We start from the raw sequence: 14,578 nt of genomic DNA on the forward strand, positions 1-14,578 counted from the left end.
TTGAATTATAGAATGACAAATTGAGAGTGTAACCATCATCTACCTATCTTTTAAACAAAACTCAATTTTCAATTTACAATCCCATGCCAACACAATCACATCCAAAACATGCTTATCCAACCTTTACAGCAAAGCTGAACTCAAACAACAATACTATAGTTAAAAAAATAACAGTTTCCTCAATTCTGCCCATAATTTGGATTTTTTCACTTCTGTTTTGGGAATATAGCATTACTCGATTTCGAATATGTGGATTTTATGAAATAATTCTTGTTTTCTTTTAAAAGGATCTTCAAATTATGTGTTGGGTATGAAATTGAGATCATTGAAAACCATGTAGGAATAAATTAAGAGGTTTTTGGTTATTGGGAATTTGGATTCTTTTTGGTCATAGGTAACTTGAAAATCTAAGATGACAATCAAAGGAGGGTAGGAAAAAAATAACAGAAGCCTAAAGCATCATTCATAGGCTAAAGTTGGCAACACGAGTAAATCAAACTTGTCAGCTCATTCGATCTCTATAACTTATTCCATTCCAATCACATTTATACTTTTCATACTGTCTGACAGTGAATTCTAAATGAATGAGGGTACATATAACATTTAATAGCAGGTGATGTAGGGCAACAATGCCAAACAATTTCAAAGTTGACACTCCAACATTTACATACAAATCCAACACCAGAAGATGCTAAATAATCAATTGGACTAAAACTTGCTGTTCTCTGAAGATAATCCATAATCCGATTGGCACGTAACCAATATGGCAATCTATGCTTTTCGAAACAGAACTTCACTCTCCTTCATTTAGAATAGGAACTATGAGTGGTTTCATTTGTGCAAGATATACAATTGCCCACCTAACAACGCCAAAGAATAAAATGATGTCAGGAAGATTAAGGGTGAAAAGAAAAGGACATTACACTAAGAAATTGTATCAAAGATTAATAATGATTAAAAACACTCATCAATACCACATAGTAACAGATTAAACAAAATAAGAAAATACATAAACTCAACAGGCCCCAATTGAGTCTTTACATCTTCATATCAAGGCAGGAGAGGAAAGAAAGAAAGTTAACCTCATAGGCAATAGCACTATCAAGCACAATGACAAACTCTTCCTAAGCTATCACTGTAACAACATGACTGCCGCCACCACATTCATGCAGTCTAACGGATCAAGGAAGGCATGGGGTTTTTTATTTCATGTCACTTGAAACAAGAAGATTCAGTTTTTTCCTTTCTCTACCCCTTGGAACTTGGAACAAGTCCTCCACCATGATGTGACACAATGTCACTGCTGGGGGTGGATTGGCTGTTGCAATGAGTCAAATGACTATATGGGCTAAGCTCTATAGGCCTCCGAGGAGGAGGATTTTCAATGTGAAGCATATAACATACACATTGTTTTTCCAAAGGCTTCGTTAAATATTAAGGGTGAGAACAAAATGGAAATAATCCAATAATTGAGCATAACTGCTTGTTTCGGGCCATACGCCCTTTTCTTGCACTCAAACAGGGATGTATAAAGCACAGCGTAGATGCAAGACAGCAAAAATATAGTCCAAAGATGCACAACTACAAATTTATATAGGACGTTAAGATGCACAACTACAAATTTATATAGGACGTTTGGCACAAATTTATGTTCCACTACCTATTGATTAATGAAAAACCTTCTTAATACCGATGAAAGAAAAAAGAGATAAAATATACATCTTGCACAAAAACTTACATCATCCAGCAGCAGATTGTTGCTGTAATAACCAATGTTAGATGGAACCTGCATAAAAATATAAAGGTCAGTATTTTGCACAAGAAAAGCATGAGTTTAGATAAATAAGGAAGCAAAAAGAAGTATTAACAAGGAGAAAAGTATCAATACGTTCAAGACAAAATAACCAAATCAAACCACATATTTTCTCAAACCACTCTTAGACGCTGAACAATAAACTTTCACGAACTGATATTCTGAATTGTCACATTCGTAAGCAGACATAACATACAAGATCAACTAGAAACTGTGAAAGCAAATATATTAAGCTGAATTTTTTATTTTCACAAAACAAAATAAGACTACGTATTTTTATAAATTCAATCATATTCAACAAAACAAAATGTCTTAACAAAGAACTAAGAATTGAACAATTCGAGGCCAAGGGCCTTGAAAGCCCCTGCGCCAGTGGCTTATAGATGGCCCCAGGTGGAATGAAGGTTTCGAGTTACATCTACACATGAATGGGTTGGAATCTACAATCGAGAGTCTTAGTACACACAGATAAACCATTTAATTGTAACATAGAGCAAACGAACCAACTAACCAAATTCACCCAGTTTCCACACAAGTTCCCCAGTATAAAAAAGCTCTTTACATTACAAGAAGTGCATAATTCTCCAAAGTCATATATAAGCATAAATGAGCAGTTATTCAACCAATTAACTTGTAACAAAGCATAAACGCGTCCCCTAATACTGCAACTAATTCAATAGCGAAATCCCTAATCATATGTATGATTGAACAACATCTAAGCACATTGACATGAATCAAATCCTAAGCTCCCCAATACCAAATATTTCTTAAATTGTAAGACTAGTGTGATCTTAAAATTAACAAATTCAGCAGCTAAACACATATTGTACATAAAGAAAAAGACCCAACATATTTAAGAGCTACAACCAAAAACAATAAAAGAAGAAATGAGAAAGAAAACAGTGAAATTGGATAATGGGGAAACGTACAAATTAGTAGAAGGTCCTCGGTTGCAGCAAATTCTGGTACACAGAGAAGCAATGATCCCAATCACAAGGAAAATTAAGGTCGTTACCAAAAACCCCATGTTGGATTTCTCTTCGATCTCGATGCACACAACCAGAAAAGTTCAATTTCTACAATAGAAAAGAGAAACAAAAAGGAAATTGAATGCGATTTAGGATTTGAAATTTTGAATAATTTAATTTAGCTAGATCAGAAAAAATAAAGGGCAAATAATTCAGAATGAAACAAGAAATGGAAACCCTACCGGCCTGTTTGGCTGCCGAGAAAGTGTGGGAAAAGAAATTAAAAGAAACGAAAAATATTTGGGGATCTTACACTCGATTTTGGAACGCCGGGTCGTGGGTCCATCCGAAGGACAGAGGCTTTTTTGTTAATTCAAAAGAAAACAAACTCGGACCCAAGATTTAACCCAATATCCTTTTGGGCCAAAAAGTGCAAAACTCCATTTCAAATGAGCTTATTAACGTTTAGTTTTTATTGATGAAGCCCATGGTCCAAAGTTTGTTGGGAAGCCCAACCTGAATGGACCTTCGACAACGAGGAGTCTGCGTTGAGCTTCATGAGGTGTATTGAAGGGTTCAATCCATCCGTCTAATAATATAAAGAAATTATTGAACTTTAAACATTTTCATTAATCAAAGGGCTATTAAGAACCCAAAGGCAAATATAATGGTTTACGTGGGTGGGTATGGAAGTTGTGTGTATTCTTTGACCTTGTCAATCTTATTAATGAGTGTTGGTTGGTGGGGTCCCGATTTGCATATCAATTATTAGGTAAATTACTTTGAAAAAGCACAAATCGTCAAAGTTTGTGGACATGAGGGATAGATATTGTGGCTCTGGATTGTCAACAATGACAGTGTGAACGACTTTTCTTCATGGTGTGCTTTAGCTACATCTTCAACCCTTCTGCGTTGGTCACATTCATGTAATCTTGTACACGAAGCAACTTACCACAAAGGCTACCAAAACTTTAATAACTGTGGACCAGAAGGAAGCAGTATATAGGTCCTACTACCTGTGCATTTTTGCTTGACTAATACAATTAGTGTAAATGTCCTTTTACTATATAATTAGGTATATCCAATACAAAATAAATCTTTAATCTTGAACATATTTATACATGATATACGGATTCTATGACTTGCAAAGAAAACCTACGGATACATTTGTGTTTATCTTTTGTAATTCCATTTACTTTTCATAAGAATTTGTTTGAAACAACTTATATATAAAAACTACCCTTGTTTTTAGATGATTATTGCGGTAGGATGAAATCAACAAAATAGACAAACATGATATTTCAAGAAAAGACTATAATAACAACTATCTAATTGAATAATGATCAAATGGTTTCGAATCCAAGTGATTGTCACATAGATGATCTTTGAAGAAATTTCTAAAAACTAGATGGTATTGGATTATTGAAATACATGGTGAGTCTTATAAGGGTGTCCTTCAAATAAGCTTATTTGAAAAATCCCTCAACTAAAGCCATATCAGTCTCCTTCTAACAGTATATATATACACACCACACCTTTTGTGAAAATCTAAAAATGCTAAATTAGGAATGAAAACTGACAGTTAAATAACTCTCGTGATCACTCTACAAGATTGTGACCTGAATGATGAATCAGCAGCTTAAGTTTCACCCCATTTGCCACATACCTTGAAAGTATCCCACCCAATTAATCACACAAAAACAACTTCTTTTGAACTTGATCACACAAGACAACTTAGCTAGCTTTTGCCGTCCCCGTCCCGCCTCTAATAAAAGCTTACTTAATACGTAGTCCCATCAATCCCTACCATCAAAGTAGGGGTTGAATTTGGCGCTCTTTAGCCTTTAATCACCACAAGAGTCACAAATTCTTCTCTTCTCTCTCCTTATCTTTCCAACCCCACTGGTATCTCAGAAAGGTCTATAAATAGGGAGAACCAAGCCACAATATACTCACTCAGCAATCATCTCTTGCATACTTTCATATATACATTATCGTGCTTGTTGTTAAGCAAAACATGGCATCCTCAAAGGCTTTTCTTCTTCTTGGTCTTGTCTTTGCTGTTCTCCTCATCTCCTTTGAGGTCTCAGCTATTCCAACTCGTGAGTTTCTCACTTTCTTAACTAAATCATATATATTAAATTAGTAATTGTATCTTTCTTTCCAGTAATGATTTGTGAATTATGCACATTTTAATTAAGGTGCACTGGTCGTGAAAATGATTATGCTTCAAACTCTTTTTCTGCATGTAGGATTAGTGGTTGTTGCACTTGCATGACTTAATTTGCACCTTATTAAATACAAACCGATCTATGATTGTTATAAGTTATGTATATTGTTTTTGCTTTATATATAAAGTTTTTGTTTGTTCTCTCAGAGTCAGAGGAGAGTACAGTCAACGGTGATGGCCACGGACATGGAGGTTATGGCCACGGACATGGAGGGTATGGCCACCGACATGGAGGATATGGCCACGGCCACCACGGCAAAGGAGGGCCTGGTGTTGCTGAGACGGAAATTGAGAATTAGATAACCTGTTAGTTTCTGCGTAACGACCCGGTCCTAAATAAATGTTTAATTATTAATTAAACATGATAAAAGACCATTTGCCCCTAGAATATTTTATTAGGTTTAAAGCTGACTTTTTGATTGGGGAGAAATTTGGGAATTTCGACTGTACCAGTGCGTAGGGCACGGCGAGATGAGTTCATAGACACGTGGTAGGCTTGAATCGGAGTTGTAACGAGAGGGATACGATCAAAATACCCTCAGTGGCATAACTATAATTTTGGAGAAAAGGATTTGATAAAAATCTGGCTTCTCTCTCTCTCTCTCTCTCTCTCTCTCTCTCTCCTGTGAGCAGAACCCTCCTTCGTTTTCTGCACAGCCGGTGGCTTCTAAAAGCCACCGCCTCCACCACCGTACACGACCGGCCTCGAGACTGGTCTTGTTCGAACCGTCGCTTCTCCCCCTTCCTTTCCTGACCAGCCCCACCCCTTGAACCACAGAATTCAGTTGGAAAAAGCTCGGAATCGCGCTAGTTTTGACAGAAACTTCGCCGGCTTTGTTTGCCGTCGTCCGGCCACCATTTCTGACGATCCAATTATGGATTTTGAACCTCTCGAGCTGTTCTTGCTGCCTGTTGTGTTAGATTTGAGAGATTTCTGCGTTTTGAAGGTCGATTAAGCGATGAATGTTTGGCCGATTTGCGGCCTCCGATTCTGGCCACTTCCGGTCACTTTTTGGGGTAGGTACAAGAACAAAAGTGGTTCCAAATAGAGTGTTACACCTAGAGTAGGAGTCTTGAGCCGTGGTTTTGAGATTTTCTGGCAATGTGTAATCGCTTTGGACACCCACTCGTTGTTGGGGCGCATGGCGGAGCGTGGGTATTGCAGAAAAGGTGCATTGTGTCCCGATGCAATCCCCTTGTTGTCTCAAATGCGTCGGTGTGCTCGAATTTCAATTTGGTTGACGTTTGGACCCCGAACGGATTTTGCCTATTGTGCATTATCCGGGTTCGATAGGTTTGAACCGTTGGATCATCTTGAATTCAATATATGTTAATCTAGGAATTTCTAAGATCGTGTAGGAATTCATGGATTGTGAATCAGAGCCCCAGATATTCCGATGTAATAACTTAAGGAACCTCATCAATTTCTCATTAGTTGGAAAGACAAAAGGTGGTGGGGCCTGTGATACATCCTATCTGCTTTTCTCTTTTCATCCTACTGTTCTAAAGCTTTCACACAAATATGACTTGGTTGCCACATAACACACTCCTGCATTTAAATGTAATAAGAAATTAAAAAGATAACTAATGAAGTTGAACCCAATAAAACCACGTGAGTTGGTAGAAATCATGAAAATAGAATGCATTTTTACTTATCCCAACAATATACGCTATTGAGACACAAAAACAACTAATTAATTAACTTAATTAAACCAAATCCGCCACTAACAAATACAATTTCATGATAATAAATGTAATAAATTTGTGCTCATCAAACCGTTTTTATTGATTTTGTTGGACATAATTAGATATTGAAACGGTTTCTAATTTGTCCAATTTTTTACAAGGGTGATCTATGAATGTAGACTCAAAAAATAGATGGTTCGGATCGTTGAAAAAAAATTCATGCATGCCCCAATGACTGCATCTTGTATAGGAAGGATTATGAAGATTCAACTAATTGTCCTACTTGTGGTATCTCAAGGTGGAAGGAATGCAAAGATTCAATCTTGAAAGAGGGTGTACCAGCGAATGTGGTGTGGTATTTTCCGTCAATTCCAAGGTTGAAAAGGATGTTTCAATCACGTAAGACAGCTAAGAGTTTGACTTAGCATGTTGATAGAAAATCAGTTGACTATTATATGCCTCATCCAACGAATTCCCTTTCTTGGAAACTTGTTGATGATAAATAACCCGAGTTTGGTAAAGAGCCGAGAACCTTGAGATTAGCTCTCTCATATGATGGATTCAATCCCCACAGTTCTTTAAGTAGCAGATAAAGTTGTTGGCCAGTTATCTTAGTTACATATAATCTCCCACAATGGCTATGCATGAAACAAAAGTTCAGATTTTGACCTTATTGATTTTCAGTCCTAAACAACCCGAAAATGATATAGACGTCTATTTAGAGCTTTGATTGATGATTTAAAATCTCTGTGGGATGGGATTAGAGGAGTGTATGATGCACACATAGGAGAATACTTTACACTCAGAGAGGTGTATTACTGTAGACAATTAATGATTTTCCTGCCTATGGGAACTTATCTAGTTGCGTCATTAAAGGATATAAAGCTTATATAATATGCGGTGATGATACACCTAGTCACAGGTTGAAAAATGACCACAAAATTTGTTACATCAGGCACTGAAAATGGTTACCAACATATCATTCATATCGGAGGCAGCATGTAGCTTTTAATGGGAAACCTGAATATGGCACGCCTCCCGAGCCATTAACAGGAGAAGAAGTGCTGCAAATGGTTGAATGTATTAATTACAAATGGGGCTCGAAAAGTAGGGAAAGTGTTGGTGAGAATGATGGTGACAAAGTTTATTGGAAGAAGAAATTAAAATTCTTTGATCTCGAGTATTGGAAATAACTTCCTGTGAGGCATGTCCTAGATGTTATGCACATTGAGAAGAATGTTTGCGATAGTATCATTGGTAAATTGCTGGAGATCCCTGGAAAAAATAAAAATGGGATTGCTGCTCGGTTAGATTTATTGAACATAGGGGTCAAAACTGATTTGCAACCCGAATATGGAGAAAAATGTACTCACTTGCCTCCAGGGCCTTGGAATTTGTCAAGAGCAGAGAAGAGAGTGTTTTGCAATTCTTTCTATGGTATGAAGGTCCTTGAAGGTTATTTTTCAAATATAAAAAATCTTGTATCTTAAAATATTCAAGACTTCTTGGCCTTAAATCTCATGATTGTCATACATTGATGCAACAATTGCTCATTCTGGCAATTCGTTCTATTTTGGAGAAGCCAGCAATGTATGGAATAACTCGATTGTGCTTCTTCAATGCTATATGTGCAAAGATGGTAGATGTTTCCAAGCTAGACAAGTTGGAAGAATATGTAGTACTTACTTTGTGTTTGCTTGAGAAATACTTTCCCCCTTCATGATTTGATATCATGGTTCATCTAGTAGTACATCTTGTTAGAGAAGTTCGTCCATGTGGGCCAGTTTATTTTAGATGGATGTATCCGTTCGAAAGATATATGAAAGTGCTAAAGGGGTATGTTTAGAACCGTACTCGTCTCGAAGGTTGATTTTCTGAACGGTATAAAGCTAAAGAAGCTGTAGAGTTTTGCATCGAATATTTATCTGATGTTAGTACAGTTGGAGTGCCATCAAGCTAGAAGATGAGAGTTTCAAAGTCATTATCAGGTTGCACAGTGAGCTTAGTTGATCGGGACCTGTTGAACCAGACACGTCTATATGTCTTGGAGAATACGGAGGAAGTCCTACCTTATATCGAGTATGAGTTTTATTCTTTAAGTAGCCAGTTTAAATTATTCCTTATATTTATTTTATATACAACGGACCGTAATGCTTGATTTTTTCGTGTCATGTAGGGAGCATATGATCCACATCAAGACCACTTATCCAAATTTAGAAAGAGAACAAAGTGGATGCAAGATAAGTACAATAGCTTTCATTCAATGACTACACTTTAAGGTATATGTTATTGAATAACATATTGGACTTTTAATTTTCTTCTTTCTATGTTAGATTGAATTAAGATATGATTAATTTGCAGGTTCAAAGTGAACTTAATGGGGAAGACAATAATAGCGTATCAGAAAATTTGAGATGGCTACCAGCTAGTCCAACATGGCAGTGCCATCATATATGAGCTATCTTATTAATGATGTTAAATTTAACGCCAAGGCACAAGATGATGCGTGAACTATCCAAAATAGTGGAGTTTATTTACTTGCACATACTATACAAGTTGCTAGTGCTAAGGATAAAAACCCTATTGTCTCCAATATGGGTTTTTATGGTGTCATTCAAGAAATTTGGGACATTGACTACCAAAAGTTTAGAATCCCAGTTTTCAGGTGTGATTGGATAGATAACACTTCGGGCCTTGTAGTCAACGAACTTGGATTTACCCTTGTAGATCTGAGTAAAATTGGACATAGAAATGACCAATTTGTTATGGCTTCTTAAGTTAAACAAAATATTTTTTGTTGACGACTCAATGCATCGTGGTTGGTCGGTAGTGTTATCAATCCCTAATAGAGAATATAATGTTGTTATTGGTGATGATGTGCTAGGTGATATTAGAATTGAGTGTGAGCCATTTACTAGAGGGATACCTAACGTTGACATATTTGATGACCTAGTGGCTGAGTTTGGGCGTGAAAATATTAGAGATGGGGGTGAAGATATATGGATTGATTGATTGTTGTAATGAATGACATTAGTTATGCAGTTAATTGTATGACATTAATTAATAGCTCCGCATGACATTAATTTTGCAACAAATTTCAATTTTGACATTATTCTGATCACATTTTCATTATGCAGGCTTTGGGCACGATAATATTAAAAATACTGGGTTAAAATGTAAAATACGGCGGTCCAGTTAATAAATTGCAAAAACAGACGTCTAAATTGTAACCAACGCCGTATTTTTACAAACAACGTGGAATGACTATGCAAAAGACCTTAAAGAAATAAAAACTGCCATTTGAAAAAGAAAATATGTCGGTTAATTAAAATTAAATTACACAACGGCTAATAGATATTAACAACAACTACGGTCATGAAAATAATTCACCTCGTAGATTTAAAAATAATACGACGAAACAGTGCTCCAACCAACGAATTATGGGAAAACACTACTTCTACTGATAAATTACATGACGGCTAATAGATATTAATTACCGTGGTCTAAAGAGTGCAATTGTGCCATGCTAAAGACTTCAGACATAAGTGTTTAACATATTATGATGTTAATATTGCTTTTGAACGTCAATTCTTGATTTTTTGCAACATGGAATACATTTAACAAGGCGGTGGGTTCCTGGATGGTGACGTGTAAGATGTTATAAGCGGCGGTCATTCTACCCCTGTGTCGTGATTAAACTATTTTACGTCAGTTACGATATAATTCTTGACATGTAATATCCTTTAAACGTCTGTTCTTTTCTGTAAGCGTCGTCTAAGATTGTCAAAGTTTTCCTTTTTTTGCTTTTTTATAGAATTCAGACGTCAGATTTTTTTATTTAGTGAACGTAGTATATATTAACCACGATGGTTTTGACGTTTTTCAAAGAGAGACGTGGGTAACTATTGTTACGTCGGCATGTATGTAGTTCTTGACATGTAACACTCTTTAGACGTCTCTATTTTTCTAAAACCGTGGTCTAAGGTTGTCGAAGTTTTCCTTTTTTGCTGTCTATATAGTAATGAGACGTCGGTTTCTCTTTTGATATGACGTTGTATGTCTTAATAACTTCGGTTATTTGTCGTTGTTGTTTTATGTATCAAAAGATGGTAGTCGATTTCATGACAGTTTAAAAACCTTCTAAATGACGGTGGATTCCCGTCGTCTATTTCAATTTTTGTAGTAGTGTGCATTCCTAGATTTGACTAAAATCTCCCCATCTTGCTGATGCATAAGGCTAGGTCTGGCATTGTACATATTTGTGCGTACATAATGCTTCCAAGTAAAGAAGCATACGACTTGTTCCTCATTTCAACTTATTCTTCTTTATTCTTGGGGCAATGCTCTTTCTTTAAATCTCCTTTAGCTAACAGAACCTTTTTGTCCAGAATACATTCTCATGTCAAAAACGTTTGAGTACTTTTTCAATGTATGTTTTCTGTGACAAGCTTAGTATACCTCGAGCTCGGTCTCTCTGAATTTCAATGCCTAACATAAAAGCAGCTTCTCTCAAATCCTTCATCTCAAAATTGTTTGAAAGTAGCTCCTTAGCGTGCTTCAATAAATTGTGATAATTTGTAGCCAAAAGTATATGATCGACATACAACACCAAAAAAATAAATCGGCTCCCACACTTCTTCAGATAAATTCATTGATCAGCTATTTTCTCTTTTTAAAAAAAAAAAAAAACCGCAGGATGAGACAATTTGATGGAATTTTAAACACCACCTTTTGACAATGACGGAGAATTTCTTAATTATGATCTCCAACAATTTCTTATAGGATCATGGCAGCGTACATCAATGCCCGTGTCCATGTACTCCCCAACAAAATGGGGTGGCTGAGCGAAAGAACTGACATTTTTTGGAATAGTGCTAACATGCCTCGATTTTTTTGGGGACGAGACCATCCTCTCTGCAGCTTAACTTATAAATGGGATTCCCTAGAGTATCTCGAATTTCCAAATTCCAATTCAATCACTTCACCACCATCTCCAAATACCTCCCACCCCAAACCTTGAACCGCAGATTTTCGGCTGTGTTGTATTCGTACACTTACATGATCACCAACGCAACAAATTGGATCAGAGTGTAGAAAAGTGTGTTTTCATTGGCTATGCCCCATATGAGAAAAGTTATCGATGTTATCACCCTCCAAGTTAGAAGGTCTATACCTCCATGAATGTAGTGTTCTAGGAACACGGCATATATTTTTCAGAAGCACGTGAGAAGAATCTAGACCCAAATACCCTAAATTTTATGGACTTCTTCACAACGAAAGAGACTCAGCATCAAAACGACCTATCGCCTCTCTTTAATAGTGCAAAAAAGGCATCTCTGCCTCAAAGTGACTGGTCGCCTCTCCCACACAACTGGTCGCCCCCCTTTATTCCTTCACAAGCGGAGCCACTAGGTCAAAACAACCAGTTGTCCTACCCAAACAACCAATCGCTTTATCATTCTTTGCCGAACATTGAGCCTACGGGTTAAAACGATTGGTTGCCAATGAAAAGTGACCGGTCGATTCCACGCTGCCAAAATCAGGAGGAGGAAGTTGAACTGTTTTATGAGATTTTTCCCACTCTAGACCCACAATCAACTCTAGTACCACACCAATCACCTTTTAAGGAAGTTATCCAGGTAACATCTCCCCCTGAAACTAATAACACTAATGAAATATACCATGATGATTTTATTTTAGAAAGCATAAAGGATACAGATACCCCATATACCAACTTCTAGAAAGGAAAAGTCATGGTAAACCTCCAGTACAATACGAAATAGATCTTAAAGCCAAAGGAAAATACCTTATCAATAATTATATATCTCTATGCAGATTATTAGAGTCTCATGTGCGCTTTGTGAAGCAGTTGGTTGATATATCTGTCCCCAATAGTGTGACTGAAGCGCTAGAAAAATGAAAATGGAAAGAAGCCATGAACAAAGAAATACGAGCTCTCTAGAAGAAGGCGATATAGGAGCTCATGCCTTTACCTTACGGAAAGAAGATGGTGGGATGCAAGTGGATCTATATTGTGAAACTCAAAGCATATGGATCCATTGAAAGATATAAAGCTAGATTTGTGATGAATGGGTACATACATAGATATGGGGTGGACTACCAGGAGACCTTTGCCCTAGTAGCCAAGATCAACACTATCAGAGTTCTATTGTCTCCAACAGCAAATCTACATTGTTCACTACAACAGTTCGATGTTAAAAATGCCTTCTTATATGGAGACTTGAAAGCATAAAAGATATAGATATCCCTATATACCAACTTCCAGAAAGGAAGAATCGTGGTAAACTTCCAGTACAGTACGAAGCAGATCTTAAAGGTAAAGGAAAATACCCAATTAATAATTATATATCTCTAAGCAGATTATCAGAGTCACATGTACGCTTTGTGAAGCAGTTGGTTGATATATCTGTCCCCAATAGTGTGATTGAAGCACTAGAAGACTCAAAATGAAAATAAGCCATGAATGAAGAAATGCGAGCTCTCCAGAAGAATGCTAATGGGAGCTCATGCCTTTACCTTATGGAAAGAAGATGGTGGGATGCATGTGAATCTATACTGTGAAACTCAAAGCAAATGAATGCATTGAAAGATATAAAACTAGATTTGTGATGAAGGGGTACACACATAAATATGGGGTGGACTACTAGGAGACTTTTGTCCTAGTAACCAAGATCAACACTATCATAGTTCTACTGTTGACAACTCATATATTTATACATATATATCATCCATTTCTAGTCTATTTGTGATGTTTTTGAGTTAAACTTGTTGCATTTTACCCTATTTTGTGTTAGTATGCAGTTGCATATACTTTAGGATCAAGTTGAAGGCAAAAGAAATGAAAACATGCCATTTTTGGAGCTGACCCTTATTTAAACATGGAAACAAGTTTCGTGACTTGTTTTGAAGTCCAAATAAAGAATCCAAGGCAAACCTGGCTTGGTTGAAGACTAAGAGTTGAATGGGAAAGCAATGGGGATTTCTAGCCTGATTGGATTTGCCAAATAAGGCAAAAACGTGCAAAATAAAAGCTGATTTGTTAGGATCTCTTTGGAATATCTTGCAGCCTCTTTTACCCCATAAAAACTTGCCTTTTAGCCACTTTTAAAACCCCTATTTATTTTGGACGAATTTCACAACCCTAGAACTCACTTCTTGGTTATTCTCTCCTTTCATGCACACTAAAACCCTAGCCGTCCATATATTTCCACCATCAGGACTCAGCGCAAGAGGTGGTTCTTGGAGAAGTTCAACATCAGAATTGGTTCAAGGGTTTCCTCTCATGAATTTATTTTCACTCATGTCGTTTATTTTTGTTTTAATCTCTTTGAACATGATGTGTAACTAAATTCATAGCTAGGGATTTCAATATAGCCTTGCAACATTGATCCATGTTTCTAAGTTAAAGTATTTAGTTCATCAATCTGTTTCTTGTTTCATTCACTGAATCTATTGTTCAATTTGTTTGTCAATTTTAATGTTTGATCACCATTAGAGTCGCCTACAGATTATCTAGACAAGGTTATAGTAAACATCATGCTTAATCTTGGTAGACATGTGAATGAATGAAGAGAATGCTATGCAAACATCATGCTGTGTATTTTCTTTGGTTCTTTAATGTTTTCTTGCATGCTAATGACTCTTAACTTGGAACCAAAGTTGAACATCCCAACTAGGTTGCAGATTAGGAGAATTTGATCAAAACCACACATCATATGGCTGATCATATATATGTAAAACGAACTCTGGAAACAGGTTAGTAGTTGAGTACGGTTTAATTTTATAAACATGGAATTAGTTTTGCAATGGTGAATTCGAAATCCCTGGTCTCTTCCCTATTCTTTCTACATCAATATATTA

At 36.5% G+C, this 14,578-nt stretch overlaps 1 protein-coding gene across 2 annotated transcripts; it reads right to left on the bottom strand.

Annotated features, from left to right (window-relative positions):
• Positions 1-489: 489 nt before the first annotated feature.
• LOC117626049 (V-type proton ATPase subunit e1) lies at positions 490-3,169 on the bottom strand. Of its 2 annotated transcripts, none has more exons than XM_034357688.1 (4): positions 3,095-3,169; positions 2,743-2,889; positions 1,739-1,786; positions 490-860 (listed from the first exon to the last, which is right to left on the bottom strand). In XM_034357688.1, exons 2-4 carry the CDS (start codon positions 2,838-2,840, stop codon positions 794-796), a joined length of 213 nt encoding a protein of 70 aa, XP_034213579.1. In that variant the 5' UTR covers positions 2,841-2,889; positions 3,095-3,169; the 3' UTR covers positions 490-793. The 2 variants fall into 2 exon arrangements, with proteins under 2 accessions (XP_034213579.1, XP_034213578.1); XM_034357687.1 differs by having other exon boundaries at positions 3,024-3,157.
• Between the last annotated feature and the right edge of the window lie 11,409 nt (positions 3,170-14,578).

The sequence above is a fragment of the Prunus dulcis genome, chromosome 4 (assembly GCF_902201215.1).
Source record: "Prunus dulcis chromosome 4, ALMONDv2, whole genome shotgun sequence".
Classification (NCBI taxonomy): domain Eukaryota; kingdom Viridiplantae; phylum Streptophyta; class Magnoliopsida; order Rosales; family Rosaceae; genus Prunus; species Prunus dulcis.

Bases quoted from the DNA above. Each gene is read 5' to 3' on its own strand.
- LOC117626049 (XM_034357688.1), bottom strand. From the start codon at position 2,840: ATGGGGTTTTTGGTAACGACCTTAATTTTCCTTGTGATTGGGATCATT. The intron at 1,787-2,742 runs GTACGTTTCCCC...ATTTTTATGCAG, and splicing joins CGAGGACCTTCTACTAATTT to GTTCCATCTAACATTGGTTA. The intron at 861-1,738 runs GTAAGTTTTTGT...TGGCGTTGTTAG, and splicing joins ACAATCTGCTGCTGGATGAT to GTGGGCAATTGTATATCTTG.